The sequence below is a fragment of the Lactuca sativa genome, chromosome 4, assembly GCF_002870075.4.
Source record: "Lactuca sativa cultivar Salinas chromosome 4, Lsat_Salinas_v11, whole genome shotgun sequence".
NCBI classification, from domain to species: Eukaryota; Viridiplantae; Streptophyta; class Magnoliopsida; order Asterales; family Asteraceae; genus Lactuca; species Lactuca sativa.
The window spans coordinates 402089636-402104954 of record NC_056626.2 but is presented as its reverse complement, the minus strand read 5'-3'; the positions used below and the strand labels follow the sequence as shown (position 1 = coordinate 402104954).

Sequence of the window (15319 nt, the reverse complement as noted above, 5' to 3'; positions counted from 1 at the left end):
GATCTGTATTGTATTTCGCTTCCAGCAACTCACTTGCCTTTGTAGCAAGTCCGTTGTTATGCAAAAAGACCGTTCCCGTTTGTTGACCATGTTTTGTGATTGACTTTTGCCACTTTGAGATCGAATTTCTCAATTCTCTTCTGTTCGGATCGTTTCGTTTAAGGTAGTTGATGAGACTCTTGATTTGTTCGTCGGATTAGAATAAACTCCATGCACCGGAATCGGAATCACACATTCCGGTATCGTTGACGACGATTCCGTGATGTGTGCTTGTGTTTGTGTTTTGGAATACCCAATAGAATCTGTTCTCGGAATCGATGCCTAAAAATTCATTGCGTAAAGAGAGCTCTTCATGATTAACATCTGGCTCTTTCAAATTCGTTGACGTTTCGTTTAGGGAATTTTTTTGTTGCATCACATTCACAACCGGCTCTTTCACATTTGTGCGGATAAGACTGGTTTTCAATAGCTCATCGCATAGAAACTTGAGCAAGAAGGTTTTCTGCATTAAGAAAAACATACGAGTGAATGACCATCTTACCCTTTTGTCAAAAAAGTGATGATGATTAACAAATTATTGTTTATCTGAAAGCTGCACAAACTTGTAAATGACAAAACTTTAAAAGTAATATGGCTGGCAAGAAATTACAGATTGGTAGGATCTAGGTAAAGGGTAATAAGGTAAATAGAAAGGTCTAAAAGAATGGAAAAAACAACCCTCCTTTCACTTAACATATTAAGAATTTCTATCTGTATTAAGTCAAAAAGAAACACGCCTACAATCTTTTTTATAAATCATTTATCCAGACCGGATTAATCTAAAGAAAGAGAAAGAAAAAAACTCACCTTATCGGCATCTAATTCCCAATACTCTTTTTCCTTCAAGGCAGTGGCTATATCCAAAAGCATAATTGTTTCTTCACAATTTTTATCAACAAATCGTAAAATATTTTCAAGACCTTCTGCTTCGTTGTCCTGCTGAGGTGGCACACAAATGGGACAAAACCAGTTGCCTTTTGGGATTTGAGAAAGAGGGGGAGTCAAACAGTATGTGTGATAGTATGCTTCACACTTATCATAAATAAGTACTTTTCCATCATCTTTATTAATCCCACATACATTGCAGATTCTTGTTTCCCAGGGTGCTTCGGGTATTTCAGTTGAAGTTAGAATCTCTTCAAGCTCCTTCTCCATTTCCTCAATAGGTTTTCTGTACATGTTATCTTCATAAAATCTCCTAAACAGAGTCCCTACCTGCATTAATAAAATCACCTTAAGAAATCTTACTTTATGTTTTTTTAGCCTTATTACAATGTTGTATACATAAAGTTAACAGGTTTTTATGCCATGCCCTCGTCCATAAATGTGTAATATAGTGCTGACGTGGCAAAAAAAAGTTCGGTGATAGCATTTGGACTGTGAGGAATAATCTGAAAGTACAACATTGTACTATAATATTAATAACAATAGCAGATATATGAAAAGTACATTGCGATAATAAGAAACAAACCTCCTTTTCATATCACAATTTAAAATCACGTGACATTTTATCCACCAATTTAAATTTCGGGCGTAAGTTAATCCACACCTGCAAATCAAAAAACATTAAAAAATGAATCCACAAAACAATAAAACCTTAAAAACGAAACAAAAAAAAAAGGTTAAAGAAAATATCTAACCTCCTTAACATCCTCAAGAAATGCTTCATGTGAAGCACCATATGCCCCATGAAACAATCTCAAATCAATGGTTCTTAAATCAATAGGACGCATCGACACAGATCCAAAAACAATTTTTAAATAATTATCATTACAATTTAAGTCCCTCCCAAGAAGATCAAAAAGAACCTTTTTCTTTTTATCAACAAGAACCTTTTCCTTCTTATCATAAGCTTCTGCCACCTGGCGTAATACCACACGACACTTTTTCATCACTGTATTTGACAACATCTTGGAGGTTTTGATGTCTTCAATTCCCATGCCAGGTGGCGATGCTGTTTGCGGGCCATCTGATACTCTTTGTAAAACATCGATTACGGCTCTCTTAGTGGGCCCAGATGCATTGCCCTTGTACACGTCTTTTGAAATGGAAGCTTCTAGAAGCTTCTTTGCCCATTCAGGTGGGTTTTTCTTTAAAGACTCATGCACACAATTCCGAATTCGGGACCCCACATTTGTAGGCAGCTTTCTTACCGGATCAAGCACTTTCGCCCACTCTGGAATACTAAAATCTGTTTCCAACCTGTAGTTTTCTAAATTGTCGACTTTAGTCCCTGAAGGAAAAATACTCCTTTCTCTTTTCCGTTTGCCAAACACTTTCTCTACAGCTCTTCCAAGCAACTGCAAAAAAAGGCAAAAATGTTACAAAAACCTCAAATGAGAACCGATATTGCCAAAAATAATAATAATAATTGGAACCAAAACTGCAGACTCGGGGACCAAAACGTAATTTACTATAAGATTTATTGCACGATGTGAATTATATTTAAATAATAAATTCACCTGTGCGTCCACATCATGCGTCCACATCAGAGCCAGCAACGCCAGCTGGCGATCCAGAGAAAATAGCATCATCACCTTGCAGACAGCGAATGAGCTTTGTCTTATTACCAACAGCAATGTTCTTAGATCCCATTAACAAGCAAGCCAAGATATATCTTCTAGCCACTTCTGGCCACGGCAGCGGATTAATCGGAAACATTTCTAAATTTACTTTTTTATCTTTGTCCTTCTCTGTATCTTTAGCATCACCGGTTACATTAAAGGCCTTAGTTATTTTTCGCAGGAGCTTGCTCACTAGCCTAGATAACAGTGCCATGTGCACAGTAGTCAACTTGTCAACCTTATGTTTAACACGATTCATTTCTACTGTTTCCAGAAATGCCCCTGCCCCGTATCCATATGTAACAGGCCATGGGGTAAGATGAAGCTCGTTTTCAAGATCTTCATATGATAAACAATCTTCTTCCACTTCGAGAACTTCTTTAAAACGGCATAAGAACTCATATACCTGTGTAGAAAAGATGAAAGATCAGAGCATGTTATGAAAAGACAAGAATACCCTTCTACGAATAATGCAAACCTGAAGAAGGTCGCCTGTTGCATTAGAAGACAGCCTTGAGGAAATGAGACTCCCAACAGGAAAAGGCCCCATGTCCTTTATTTTATTTTTTTTATTTGAAATTGTTGAAGATGAATCACGTAAACGATCTTTGCATAATATATATCCTGAACAGGCTTCTACTCCTGGAAGTTGTTCTATAAATTCTTGAACAAACTCAATGTCTAATCCAAATCGATACCCTCACAGCCAATTTATCAATAATTTTGAAAACTCATGAGTCTCCTTGTCACCATGAACGACAGTCGGCACACTGACACATTGTTGCGAATGTAAAAAGTTCTCCAGATCTATGCTAACCTCCTGCGTGAAATGTGCGTGAAATGAACAGATGACAAGAAGCTTAAATCTTCCGCATGCCTACAGTGTTAGTAACACTGTAGGCCACCATTCCGGTTGATAATTTCTCCGTAAACATCAACAATCAATTTCAATAATAACTCCCATGTTGAAGATAATGATGACCCTTCCAAATATTGGTCACCGATTACATCTTCATACACTTTCTCATCACCAATGTCCTGATCTATCTCAGTCAGCTCGGTCACAACATTGTCATGCTCCTCAAGGTCTGCTCGACATAGAATAGTTTTACCATATTGAAGAGGTAATTCTGAGCAACTAGACCTTGTGATTTTGAAAAGGGTCCACCTTGACCGTTATTCGACACCTCATATGTAAAAAGTGAGCCAGTAAGCTTTTAATGCCAACGGGATTTATACCCAATTGGCCAAATATAATTGGCACCGTAGTATAATGGGCTTGCAATGATGTTCCCAAATGAGAGTATATAAAAGTCTTCAAATTGTACCGGAAGTTGAACCTAAATGTAAACCATAAACATTATCCAAAATGTAAAAATTGACAAAAAAGAGATGAACTAAAAACGATGGTCAATAGTAAACAATCTGACTTACATTGATCTCGTGTGCCATCAATCTCATGAAGCGAAACCTACGACAAGTGAAACAAGTCAATCAATTGAACTACAGTCAAATTCAAATTTAGGGAAATGATCTATTTCTCCAAATTTGCAACTATTGATTCGATTTTTCGATCTAAAAGAGAAGATTATTTGGGATCTCACATGACTAATTAAATCATTTGGAAATTGTAACAACTTGAAGTAGAAAATTTCATGCGAACAAACCCAATTAAACCCTAGATTTAATAAAGGTGAATCGCTTCTTGATTTCGCCATCAATTCAAAATTTTGTGAGTAGAAAGTATCTTGAATTAACTAGATTTATGTTTGTAAAGGAATGCAAATGATTTACAACTAGAATACCTAGTTTTTAAGGCTTCATAAGAAAAACATTCATCAATAAGTAGAAAATAAGCGATCGATAGATAAATCAACAGAATAGATATAAAATGAGGACATTCACCTTCTAACCTTCGATCTCCTCTATTAGGATTTGCTGCCTATCTCTCAGATTTAGGGCTTTTAGGGCTCTTAGGGTTTCAGACTTTGACTTGAAATCCTCCTATTAAATAGATGCATTTTATAGACCTACACAGAGCAGGTTAAATCAATGAAATCTTACAAAGAGGGTAATATGGTAAATTCACAATACTCGGTCTTATTTACCAATTTAATTGATATGGCAAGCGGCAGAAGACATAATCTATTCCACTCTTTGCTATATAGATTTTCGACTTAGTAACAATTACCAAAGTACCCTTATCTTGGAATGCCATATAGATATTCGACTTAGTAACACTTAGGTGTTGTTTGGCAAACTAGCTAAAAAAACAATGTTTTATCAATAAGCTATTTGAAGCTAGTGTATCAATAAGCTAGCCTATAAGCTACTTTATAAACTATGATAACTACTTTTATGGTTTTACCAAACGCTAAATTACTATAAGCTAGATTATTTTTGCTAAACATGGCCTTAGAAAGATCATTGTAATCTAACCCTAATTTCTCTCATTGTGTGTCTATTGATCTTGATAGAGAAGCCCGAATATATGTTTGTTTCTTCCTTTTTGTAGGATTTGAACTATGAAATCTTGTTTTGTGTGTTGGAATCAATCTCATGGCAAGAGAAAGGCGTTGTTTGGTCACATATTATTTTAGAGTTACAAACAAATATTGTTAATAATTATAAAGAAAATGGATATAGATATGAAAAAATGGGAATCATTCCAACATTTCATCCCTTCATGCCAAAACGCACCAACCAAGAATATAATGCTGACTTTTTAGGAAGAAATACCACCAAACATATGATGGAGAAAATGAACTTAAATGGTAAAATAATTATTTAAAAGATTTAGTATATTTCATTCCAAATTGGATAAATAAAGCAAACCCACGAATGGAATGGTAATGGACCATACCGTTACTTTCTTCATTACATTTTTCCTCATTCCTGTCAAGAGAAGCCTATAGCAATAAAAATATGTTATTTTCTTCATTATATTCCACCTCATTATGCAAAGGAATGTTATAGAAAGAAAACATAAAACCAAGAACAAGAGACAAAAACACAACTTTAATTATTAAAGCAATAAGATAAAAAGAAAAATGCAACCAATATATTGAAATGACCAAAAGGATAATCAAACAAACATGACAACAAATAAGTTATAAGAATAGAAAACTACAAAGAAGAAATATATACATTGTTCCTTGTTACGCAAATTAAATAGATTGACCATAACTATAACGAATAACAAAGATCAATTATTATGAAAGTTTATGTTTCACAATGTACACTTTATATAAGTATTGCGCATAAGCCAAATTATCTCAATTCAATAAATTATATATGGAGTTTAATTTTATATCATGGGTCGAAGTCGATGCACATTTATGCAGCAAAATTCCACCTTTTCCCAATTTATACAACAAAATGGCAACTATATTTTTCTTAAACGACATAATATATATAAGCTTGAGATTCCAAATTAGATAACAAATTCTTTCCTTTTCTTTATTTCTTTTAAGGAAAAAACTTGCCTTTTAAGATCTTTCTTCTATCATATATTCTTATATAGTAAATTCAGGGGCCAAGGGATGCATAGTAACATTGACCCGTATTCAATACTTGGCATATCAATACTATTAAAAAAAACTAAATGCAAATAAGAGGCCTTATATATAGTACATCATGAGACTTTAATATTATCTAATATTAGTGTATTACTCACTAATAACACAGCTAAGTTTCATATAACAATGAAATAAATAAACTACAACTATAGATACTTGCAATGGAAATTACTGCACAATAATTATTATGTGTAAGAATCATGTTGATGATCAATGTTTATCAACTTCAAGGTGATTAATTTCATCTTCAAAAAAAGAAATTTGTGCACTTCTCACCACAAACTTTTGCTAACTAACTGAAAAACAGAATTTAGATTTCAACTTGGATACAAAATTCTTCTACAATTTAGATTTTCTTACCAAAACAAAGAGAACCAGAGAAATAATAATAATATTGATAATAATAACTTGATACCTTCAATTGCCATTGCAAGTAGCCAAATCTTCGATATGATTGCGCCTTCTATGCGTATCCATTTACCAAAAACATCTACCTGTTATGATTTCAAAATTGCTTCATTAGTAATGTAAAATCCCAAATAATCTTTTTTTGTTAGATTGAAAATTTGAACTAGTAGTTGCATATTTAAAGAAATAAATCAATTCTCCAATTATAATTTTGATTGCACTTCAAATGAATGGTTTTGTTACAATTGTTTTAGGGCCAGATTCATTTAGATATCAGATTGATGATACATAAGATGGAGGTATGTTCATTTTTCTGCAGTCACATTAGGTTTTTGTCAATTATGCTCATTTTGGAAGATGTTTGTTTACCATCAATTATAAGTCTTGTTGGCTAGGAAAAATATAAGTCTTGTTGGCATGAAAAGCTTACCGGCTCACTTTTTACATGTGAGGTGTTGAATAACGGTCAAGTTGGACCCCTTTTCAAAATCACAAGGTCCAGTTGCTCAGAATTACCTCTTCAATATGGTCAAACTATTCTATGTCGAGCAGACCTTGAGGAGCATGACAATGTTGTAACCGAGCTGACCGAGATAGATCAGGACATTGGTGATGAGATAGTGTATGAAGATGTAATCGGTGACCAATATTTTGAAGGGTAATCACTATCTTCAACATGGGAGTTATTATTGAAAATGATTGTTGATGTTCACGGGGAATTTTATCAACTGGAACAGCAATGTACACGAGTGTGTTACTGTAGGCATGCGGAAGATTTGAACTTCTTATCGTCTGTTTATTCTATGCGCCACGTCAGCATAGATTTGGAGAACTTTTTGAGTGTCAATGTGCAATCTGTCGTTAAAGGTGACAAAGAGACTAGTGAGTTTTTAGAGTTGTTAAAATTTTGGTTGAGAAGGGTGTATATTATGCAAAGATCATTTACTTGATTCATATTTATTAATGTCAAATAAAAATAACTTACTTTCTCTTTTACCTCCCACTCATCAGTGAAACCAAAATATGTAGAGTATGTTATTTTTTTAAAAAAAGCATAAAAATCAAGAACAATAAAGAAATAAACTTTATGAAAGAAAAACACAACTTCAATTATTAAAGCAATAAGAAAAACATAAAAGCAGCCAAGATACTGAAATGACATTTTTTTCTGAGCGAAAAGAAATGTTAGGTTAATAATAAGGATGAACAAGAAGATAAAATTCAAATAAAATGAGAACAAATAAGTACTAAGAGTATTAAATACAAAACAAGAAATATATTTAGATTTTAGACGGTCAAATGTTGCACAAAATAAATAGATTGAGCATAACCGGTAACAAAGTTTAAGTAATCTGGGAGCTTATGTTTCCTAATATTTATTTTATATAAGTATTTTGCGCCAAATTATCTCAATTCAATATATTTATTTCGGTAGTTTATTTTCTTATCAATCCTATTAAGAAAACCAAAAGCAATTATGAAGCCATATCTATATCTATAGTACATGAGACTTACATTATCATTTACTATTATTACTCAATACTATCACAGCTGGGTTTCATATAGCAATGGACATTATTGCATAATAATCACTACGACAAGAATGATGTTAAGGATGAATGTTTTATCAACCGCAAGGTGACTAATTTATTCTTTCATAAAAGAAATTATGCACTGATTGATCTAATTTAACAAATCAGAAATTTTCAATCCATATCGATTTTCTTGTTAGTTGGACTAACCCATTTGGCATCACAATTTAGATTTTCTTTTTAAAACACAGAGCACCAGGAAATTAATAGTAATAACTTGATACCTTCAATTTTCGTTTCCGAGAGAAGTAGGCTTGGATTTGAAACCTAACGGACAACGATCATAAAGCAGCCTATCAATCAACCACTATCCGCATATCCCCAGACCAAGAACATCTACAGTGGCGCCGCCTCCATTCCCGCCCACTCAAAAGGGAAACCGCACGGCGAAGCGTCAGATTCTCCAAGAAGAATCCCCAGTGTATGGTCTCCGGTGGCTATAGGAGACACATCGTTATGAAATGATCTGAATAAGAAGAAAGCGCGTCTTCTATGCCATTGAGTTCCAAAGAGGCGTGACGAAAATAGTTCCGTCATCCAACTAGGTTTCCAGGCGACATGGCCGCCATTGTTTTGTTTACCAATAGGTATATTCGGCACTTCAGATAGTAGCTTTGGGTTCCCTTTTATTCATTTTCTAAAGAGAAAATTTTATGAATAGTCCCTATGGTTTGAAATAGTTTGTCATTTGGTCTTTAACTTCTTTTTAAGCATGGAAGGTATTATGATCTGTTTTTTTATGTTTCTGATCACTACCATTAGCCCATTCCGACAACCACGGTCAACCCACTCAAGTAGCCTCCGGCAATCCAGACAAAACAAAGTCAAAACCTACAAGCAAAATAATTTCTGAAATCAAACCTAAAATGCCACTTGGAACACGTAACTTTCTCACCATCATCTTCATTTATTCAATAAGATCTTCAACCCATTAAATGAACCGGCAGGGGCGTAACCAATATAGGGCAAGAGTAGGCATTGGCCCACCTACAAAAAATTAAGATTACATATATATTATATGTATAATATATATTTTTGTTAAATAAAAGAAATTAGGTTAAAGAATTTTGTCACTCGTTCATATTTTATATATTATTTGGCCCATCTTAAAATAAAATCCTTGTTACACCACTGTGAACCGGAAGATCCAAACTACACAAATTATTAAAACCTTATTGATTCTTATCACTAAGAAATGATATCATCAAATTAGAGTACAAAAAATAAAATAAAAAATCGAGCTACTAACTTAGGACCTACAGAACGTCATGTCAATCGACACTTTAATTTTGTAAATTATATGTGGATAAAGCATTTAATAACTTACATATTCTCGCCAAGGAAAGGTATAAGACAATCGGTTCAAAAGAAGAAGAGAGGCCATGTTGTTGTGAACCTTGGAATTCGTTTAGATGTTATTTGCTACGAAAGAATAAGAATACACGACGGCAAAACTTGTTAACTACACCTTTGCGGTCAAGAGGAGGCCAGCGGCGACCATGGCTTGTTGACCAAATCTGCAGCGCTCATTTTCTCTTTGGTGGTTTGTGGATTTTTCAAAAAAGACTTCCAATGGTGGGTGATTTTAGAAGGGCGAAAAAAACGACATTCCTACAAAGAAAGATGGTAGAGATGGAAACGAGAGAGAGAATAACATTAGGTGTTGGAGTTAAATAACATATTAATATTTTCTTGTATTTAATAATAACATAAAATATAGATAAAATTAAAAATAAATAATAATAATAATAATAATAATAATAATAAAGATAGAATAGGTTTTTTTGGGTATGATATGACCAAAGACGCAACAAAACTAAGATGCTGTTTGTTTTTTGGAAAAAAAAACTCTTCAAACCTCTTATTGCTGCGCGGCACAGCACACGCATAACACATTTCATCTCGCAGCTGTTTGTAGGGCTGCAAACGCGCCAAGCCGATCTCGAGCCTGACTAGGCTCGGGCTTGGTTCGTTTCACTATTTATAGGCTCGAGCTCGAGCTTGGCTCGTTTGAGCCTTGTGGTACAAAGCTTGAGATCGGCTCGTTAAGAATTCTACGGGCTCAGGCTCGATTTGAGCTCGGCTCGTATACGGTATACTTTAATTTCCTAAAATCGTATTTATTGAATTATTTTTTATTTTAATATATAAAATTAAAAATAATTTTTTAATTTTATATATATATATATATATATATATATATATATATATATATATATATATAGGCTCGTTTAGGATCGTGAGCCTAATCGATCCAAGTAACAGAGGCTCGAGCTCAAGCTCGTTTAATAAACAAGCCTAATACTAAGCGCGAGCTCGGCTCGGGCTCGTTTAAAATCGATCTCGAGTCAAGGTTTTAACGATTCGATATCGAGTTACTCACGAGTAGCTTGGCTCGTTTGCACCCCTAGCTATTTGTTTTTCAGAAGTCTTCGTATTAAAAAACATCTGTGCGTGTTCTTCTTGGCGCAACACTTGTTTTGCCTCTTCCTACCTCTTCCAACATCTTCTTCTTCTTTTCTTGTTACAATATTAATTATATATTGCTGAAATCTTATTTCACATATTTATTTCGTTTTTTTTTTTTTTTTGTTTATTCTTGTTGATTTTTTTTATATTGAATAATAATACTATGTTGATCAAATATCATTATTTTATGCTAAAATATCTTTATTTTTTGTTAAAATATCACTATTTTTTGCTGAAATATCATAAATTCTTGCCAAAATGTCATACATTATTAAACTTTCGGTATTAAAAAACTATTTTTCGGATTATAAAATCAATTTATTTGAATTTTTTAATATCTGCAGCAGTGTGCAGATTTTAAAAAAAACAAACACGCTTCTAATTACAGTCTGCAACCGTTTGGTCCACCTCTTCTACTGCAAAGGGTTGCAGAGGGGGTCCGCATACTTTATGGATTTTTGCTTCAAAAAAACAAACAGCACCTAAATTATATGGACCTTCCGAGTTAAAAACAAAAATAAGAACTAAACGCACAAACTATCCAAATCATAAAGTTGCGAAAACATGAGTGGATGCGTTATGATCAAGTCGGGCCCTTCCTTTTCGAACTAGAAGTGTCTGAACCCATAACCATAAAACCGTAAGCACAAAGCTTACTGAGTTCCCAAAATACCACATAACATACATACAATACGCCTTGCCCCTACAACCATCGGGCCCCAGCCCGGTATACAAACAAACACATACAAGACATGCTAGAGTCACTAAGACAACTACCATAACACATCCTAGTGGGCCGGCATTGGTGCCTTCGGCCCACGAGTTGTAATGTCCTAAAAACCTCATGGTAAAAAATTCATTTTTAATATACTCAAAACACCAATTCTCTTTTACTCGAACATTTATAAGTATAACATAATAAAATAGTTATCAGAGTACAATCCTAAAATCACTAATGCCAAGGTCCGCCCCCTAGTCTTTTGATAAAATAAGTCGATAGGCCCGTATTGGTGCCTTCGACCCAAAGTACAATAAGGAGACTCACCTAAAACAAAGATAACCGAACACTTGAACCGCTACTACCGAAAATGCCACACTGACATCATCGAAATAATATTCCATAAATAATTGACTCCCAATCCAAATGAGAATTCTAGTCCAATAAAAAAAACTTTCAGGGTAAAAGTCCACTTTACCCTTTTCCTTACTTTGCCAAAATCCAAAGACCAATCCACTAGCATCATAAGCATAAATCCCTTAAATGGCACCACAAGGCCCAATGAGTCCCAAATATCCAAATTGGGCTCAAACCCATCATGGGGCTAACCCGAGAAGGCCCAATATCCTAAAAGTCCTAAAATATCCAATGGTCGACTCTGGTCAAACTTCTGGTCAAATGTCTAATGTCAAAAAAACTCATTGAATCAAGAAAATGCAATAGATTGGGTATGCTCCGCGTACTCAATTGGTACGCTCAGCGTACACCCACTTGACTCATTACTCATCATGTACTAGGAGGTATGCCTTGCGTACTCTCCCTGCCCACAATCCACTTAGAAAAATGTCTTAATCCCTTAAGCCAAAACATCCAATGCTCAGATCTAGTTCGAAAACATGCTTTAATCCATAAAGTTGTTAACTTTGAGCTTTTACATGGCTCAATGGGTCCCAATTCGATTGGAGAAGAAGGCCTGAATCAAGTATGAGAATAGAGAAAAGAACAGAAGTTTAATCGTTGAATGTTGACGTCGGCACAACTTTGCAAGCGTGATTATAGTCTTTAAAATCGCAAGCATGATTTTTTAGGAAAATAAAGAGATGAACCGTGAATAGATGGATAGAAGAGCTGCACTTGGAATTAAATGGACCATCTTACAATTTGGGGCCCTAAGCCTTACCTTTACAGATTGAAGCATAAGGTCGGTCATGGCAGCAGGGATGACATTCAAGTTCAACACCATGATGAGGATGAAGACTTCATTGATCTTGATGAGGAACAAAACATCACAGGGATGGATGAAACAGAGAGGCAAAGTGAAATTCATATTGAATTTCAATCTGCAACCAAAAGCCATTGTTTGATGAAGTCCGCATTACTGAATTTGCTGATAGCAAAAACCCAGGTGGTGCAAAAAATGATGTGTAAACATTGCAATATAAATTCTACAAGCTCTTACACTCGAATTCACACCTAGTTTTTTGGTCTTGTGCCTGGAAAGAGGGATGATATCAGAAGATGCTCTGCTATATTGAATGATCGAGAGAAGTATCTAAGATTGTAATAGAAGGTGTAGGAGGCTGAAAAGGTCGGAATGTCAAAATCATTAAAAAGTCCTGTGATTAGTAGAAAACCGAATTCTTCATCTTCATCCTCCAAGAAACCAATCGAAATATCTTTTGGCGTAATGGAGAGAAATCTTGTTGATTTTGAAAATCATGAGGGGATTATGTGTTAATGGAATTTTTTTTAATGTTTTGAGGAATCCACATCTTTGTGAGATGGTGAATGCAATTAGTAGGGAACCAAATGGTTACAAACCTCCTTCAAGTGAGAAAGCTAAAACAACTTTACTGGATGAATGTGTACGATACATTGAAAATGAACTCACACCGTTCAAGGACACATGGTATTCACAAGGGGTGTCTATTGTCTCTGATGGCCAGTCCAATGTCAAGCATGAATCGCTCATTAATGTACTTGTTGTAAACAGTAGGGGGTGATGTTGATGTATTCTTATGACTTTTATGAGGTGGAAAAAACAGGAGTTACGATTGCAAATTTTTGCAAGGGGCTATTGATGTAGTTGGATCAAAAAATGCTTTTCAAGTTGTCACTGACAACACCGCAAATTGTAAAGCCATCTGAAGAGAAATTGAAAAGGTAAATAAACATATCTTCTACTCTCGATGTTCTGTTCACACCCTAAACTTAATTGTTAAAGACCTTGCACAAAAATTTTATTGGTTGATGGATACATACAAGAAAGGAAAAAAGAATTGTCTAATATTTTCTCAATCACTCTCAAGTCTTGGCTATGTTTAGAGAAAACTCCAATTTTGAGTTGTTATAAGTGGGGAAGACTAGATTTGCTTCACACTTTGTTTTGTTAAAAAGATTAGCAGACTGTCGGGAGGCTTAGCTACTACAATCTTTCTTAACTCGTGGAGGGATTGGGTTAAACAAGGTGACGAGAACACCAGGAGAGTCGGACTTAATGTTGTTGAAACCATAAGAAATGATGAATTTTGGGAAGTTACTAATAATATTGTTGCAATAAAAAAAAATTGTAACGACCGAAACATTCCAACCAGTTTAAACTTTTCAAAAACAACCCGATTGCATTAAATTATTACAAAAAGGTTTTCAATACAATTAATTTAGAGTATTCCCAGAATCACATCACAAAACATAAACATGAGGAGCTGTACGATCACGCCTTTGCCTTGCCACGATCTCCTGAAGAACCTGAAAACATTAAACCACAACTGTAAGCCCAAAAGCTTAGTGAGATATCCCCAAAATACCAACCACATATACCATACACGCATAACATGTCATATCATATCCGATCACAAAACAGCCATGCACTTCGAGTCTACTGTGTGACTGGTCCGCCGCACCGGCCAACAGTCCAACTGGTCCACCCTTCGAGTCTAGCCACATACATCGAGTCTGCAGTGTGATTGGCCCGCCCGCACTGTGCCTACAATCCACCTGGTCCACTCTCTGAGTCTACAGTATGACTGGCCCGCCCGCACCGGGCCTTCAGTCGGCCTGGTCCGCTCTCCGAGCCTCAGCACGTCTGGTCCGCCCTCTTGGGGCCTACAGCCTATCCGGACCGCTCGCTGGGCCTTCGGGACAACCGGTCTGCCCTGGGTATCTTGGCCTACAGCACAAAGCAGGACCCGCCTCAACCCAACCCCAGTCCAACAACCATGTGTACATAAACATACAATCATATAACAATTCACATTCAACAAGTCGATCTAACAGATCACATAACATATCATCATCCTAACCAGGATATCGACCTAACCGGTCACTAGCATAGCATCACTCTACATAACAGGATACCGACCTTAACCATGTCTCTAACTTATACCATCCTAGCTACCAGGATGCAATCATATCAAGCAATAACATAACCACAAATACCCGGATCTCAATCCGATAAAGAGCCGACCTTGGTGCCTTAGACCCTACTGATATAGTGAGGATAACTCACCTCGCAACTACCGACTGAACAGATAAACCCGAGCTGCTCCGACCACTGATGTGATCTCCACCACCGGCCAACCACCAAAACACTGAACTCAAAACAATATCCAACAATTACCAAAATACCCCCGGAAGATAATCGGGAAACCCTTGGTCAAAGACAAGTCAAAGTCAACCCCTGATTGGCTCTACTCACCGAGTCAACCTGATGACTTGCCGAGTCCCCATGCTTAGAATTTCCCCCAATCCGCGACTCAACTCACTGAGTCACCCCGAGACTCACCGAGTCCAACAACTCTGAGTCCTTCCTCACTCGACTCACCGAGTCATCCCTTGACTCACTGATACACAGCTCCCCCTGAAGAAGGATTAAGACCTCATGACCAGACTCGCCGAGTCCAAGAACAGACTCTCCGAGTCTAAGGTTATCTTCAACCTACTCACCGAGTT

General features: G+C 35.8%; 1 protein-coding gene across 4 annotated transcripts in view; it reads right to left on the bottom strand.

Annotated features, from left to right (window-relative positions):
* LOC111914051 (methyl-CpG-binding domain-containing protein 9) overlaps nucleotides 1-15319 on the bottom strand; it is an 83383-nt gene that overhangs the window by 231 nt on the left and 67833 nt on the right. The window contains exons 1-11 of one of the 4 annotated variants that reach the window (XM_052770712.1): nucleotides 8406-8782; nucleotides 7020-7444; nucleotides 6597-6675; nucleotides 5467-5512; nucleotides 4509-4633; nucleotides 4038-4074; nucleotides 3082-3943; nucleotides 2502-3009; nucleotides 1680-2339; nucleotides 1511-1588; nucleotides 847-1254 (exon numbers count right to left, since the gene is read on the bottom strand). In XM_052770712.1, the coding sequence (XP_052626672.1) occupies nucleotides 1523-1588; nucleotides 1680-2339; nucleotides 2502-2573 (798 nt within the window). In that variant the 5' untranslated portion in view covers nucleotides 2574-3009; nucleotides 3082-3943; nucleotides 4038-4074; ... (3 more) ...; nucleotides 7020-7444; nucleotides 8406-8782 and the 3' untranslated portion in view covers nucleotides 847-1254; nucleotides 1511-1522. Of the gene's footprint in view, nucleotides 503-846; nucleotides 1255-1323; nucleotides 1433-1510; nucleotides 1589-1679; nucleotides 2340-2501; nucleotides 3010-3081; nucleotides 3944-4037; nucleotides 4075-4508; nucleotides 4634-5466; nucleotides 5513-6596; nucleotides 6676-7019; nucleotides 7445-8405; nucleotides 8783-15319 lie in introns of those variants that run through there. The other 3 variants (XM_052770714.1, XM_052770713.1, XM_052770715.1) reach the window with 3 other exon arrangements.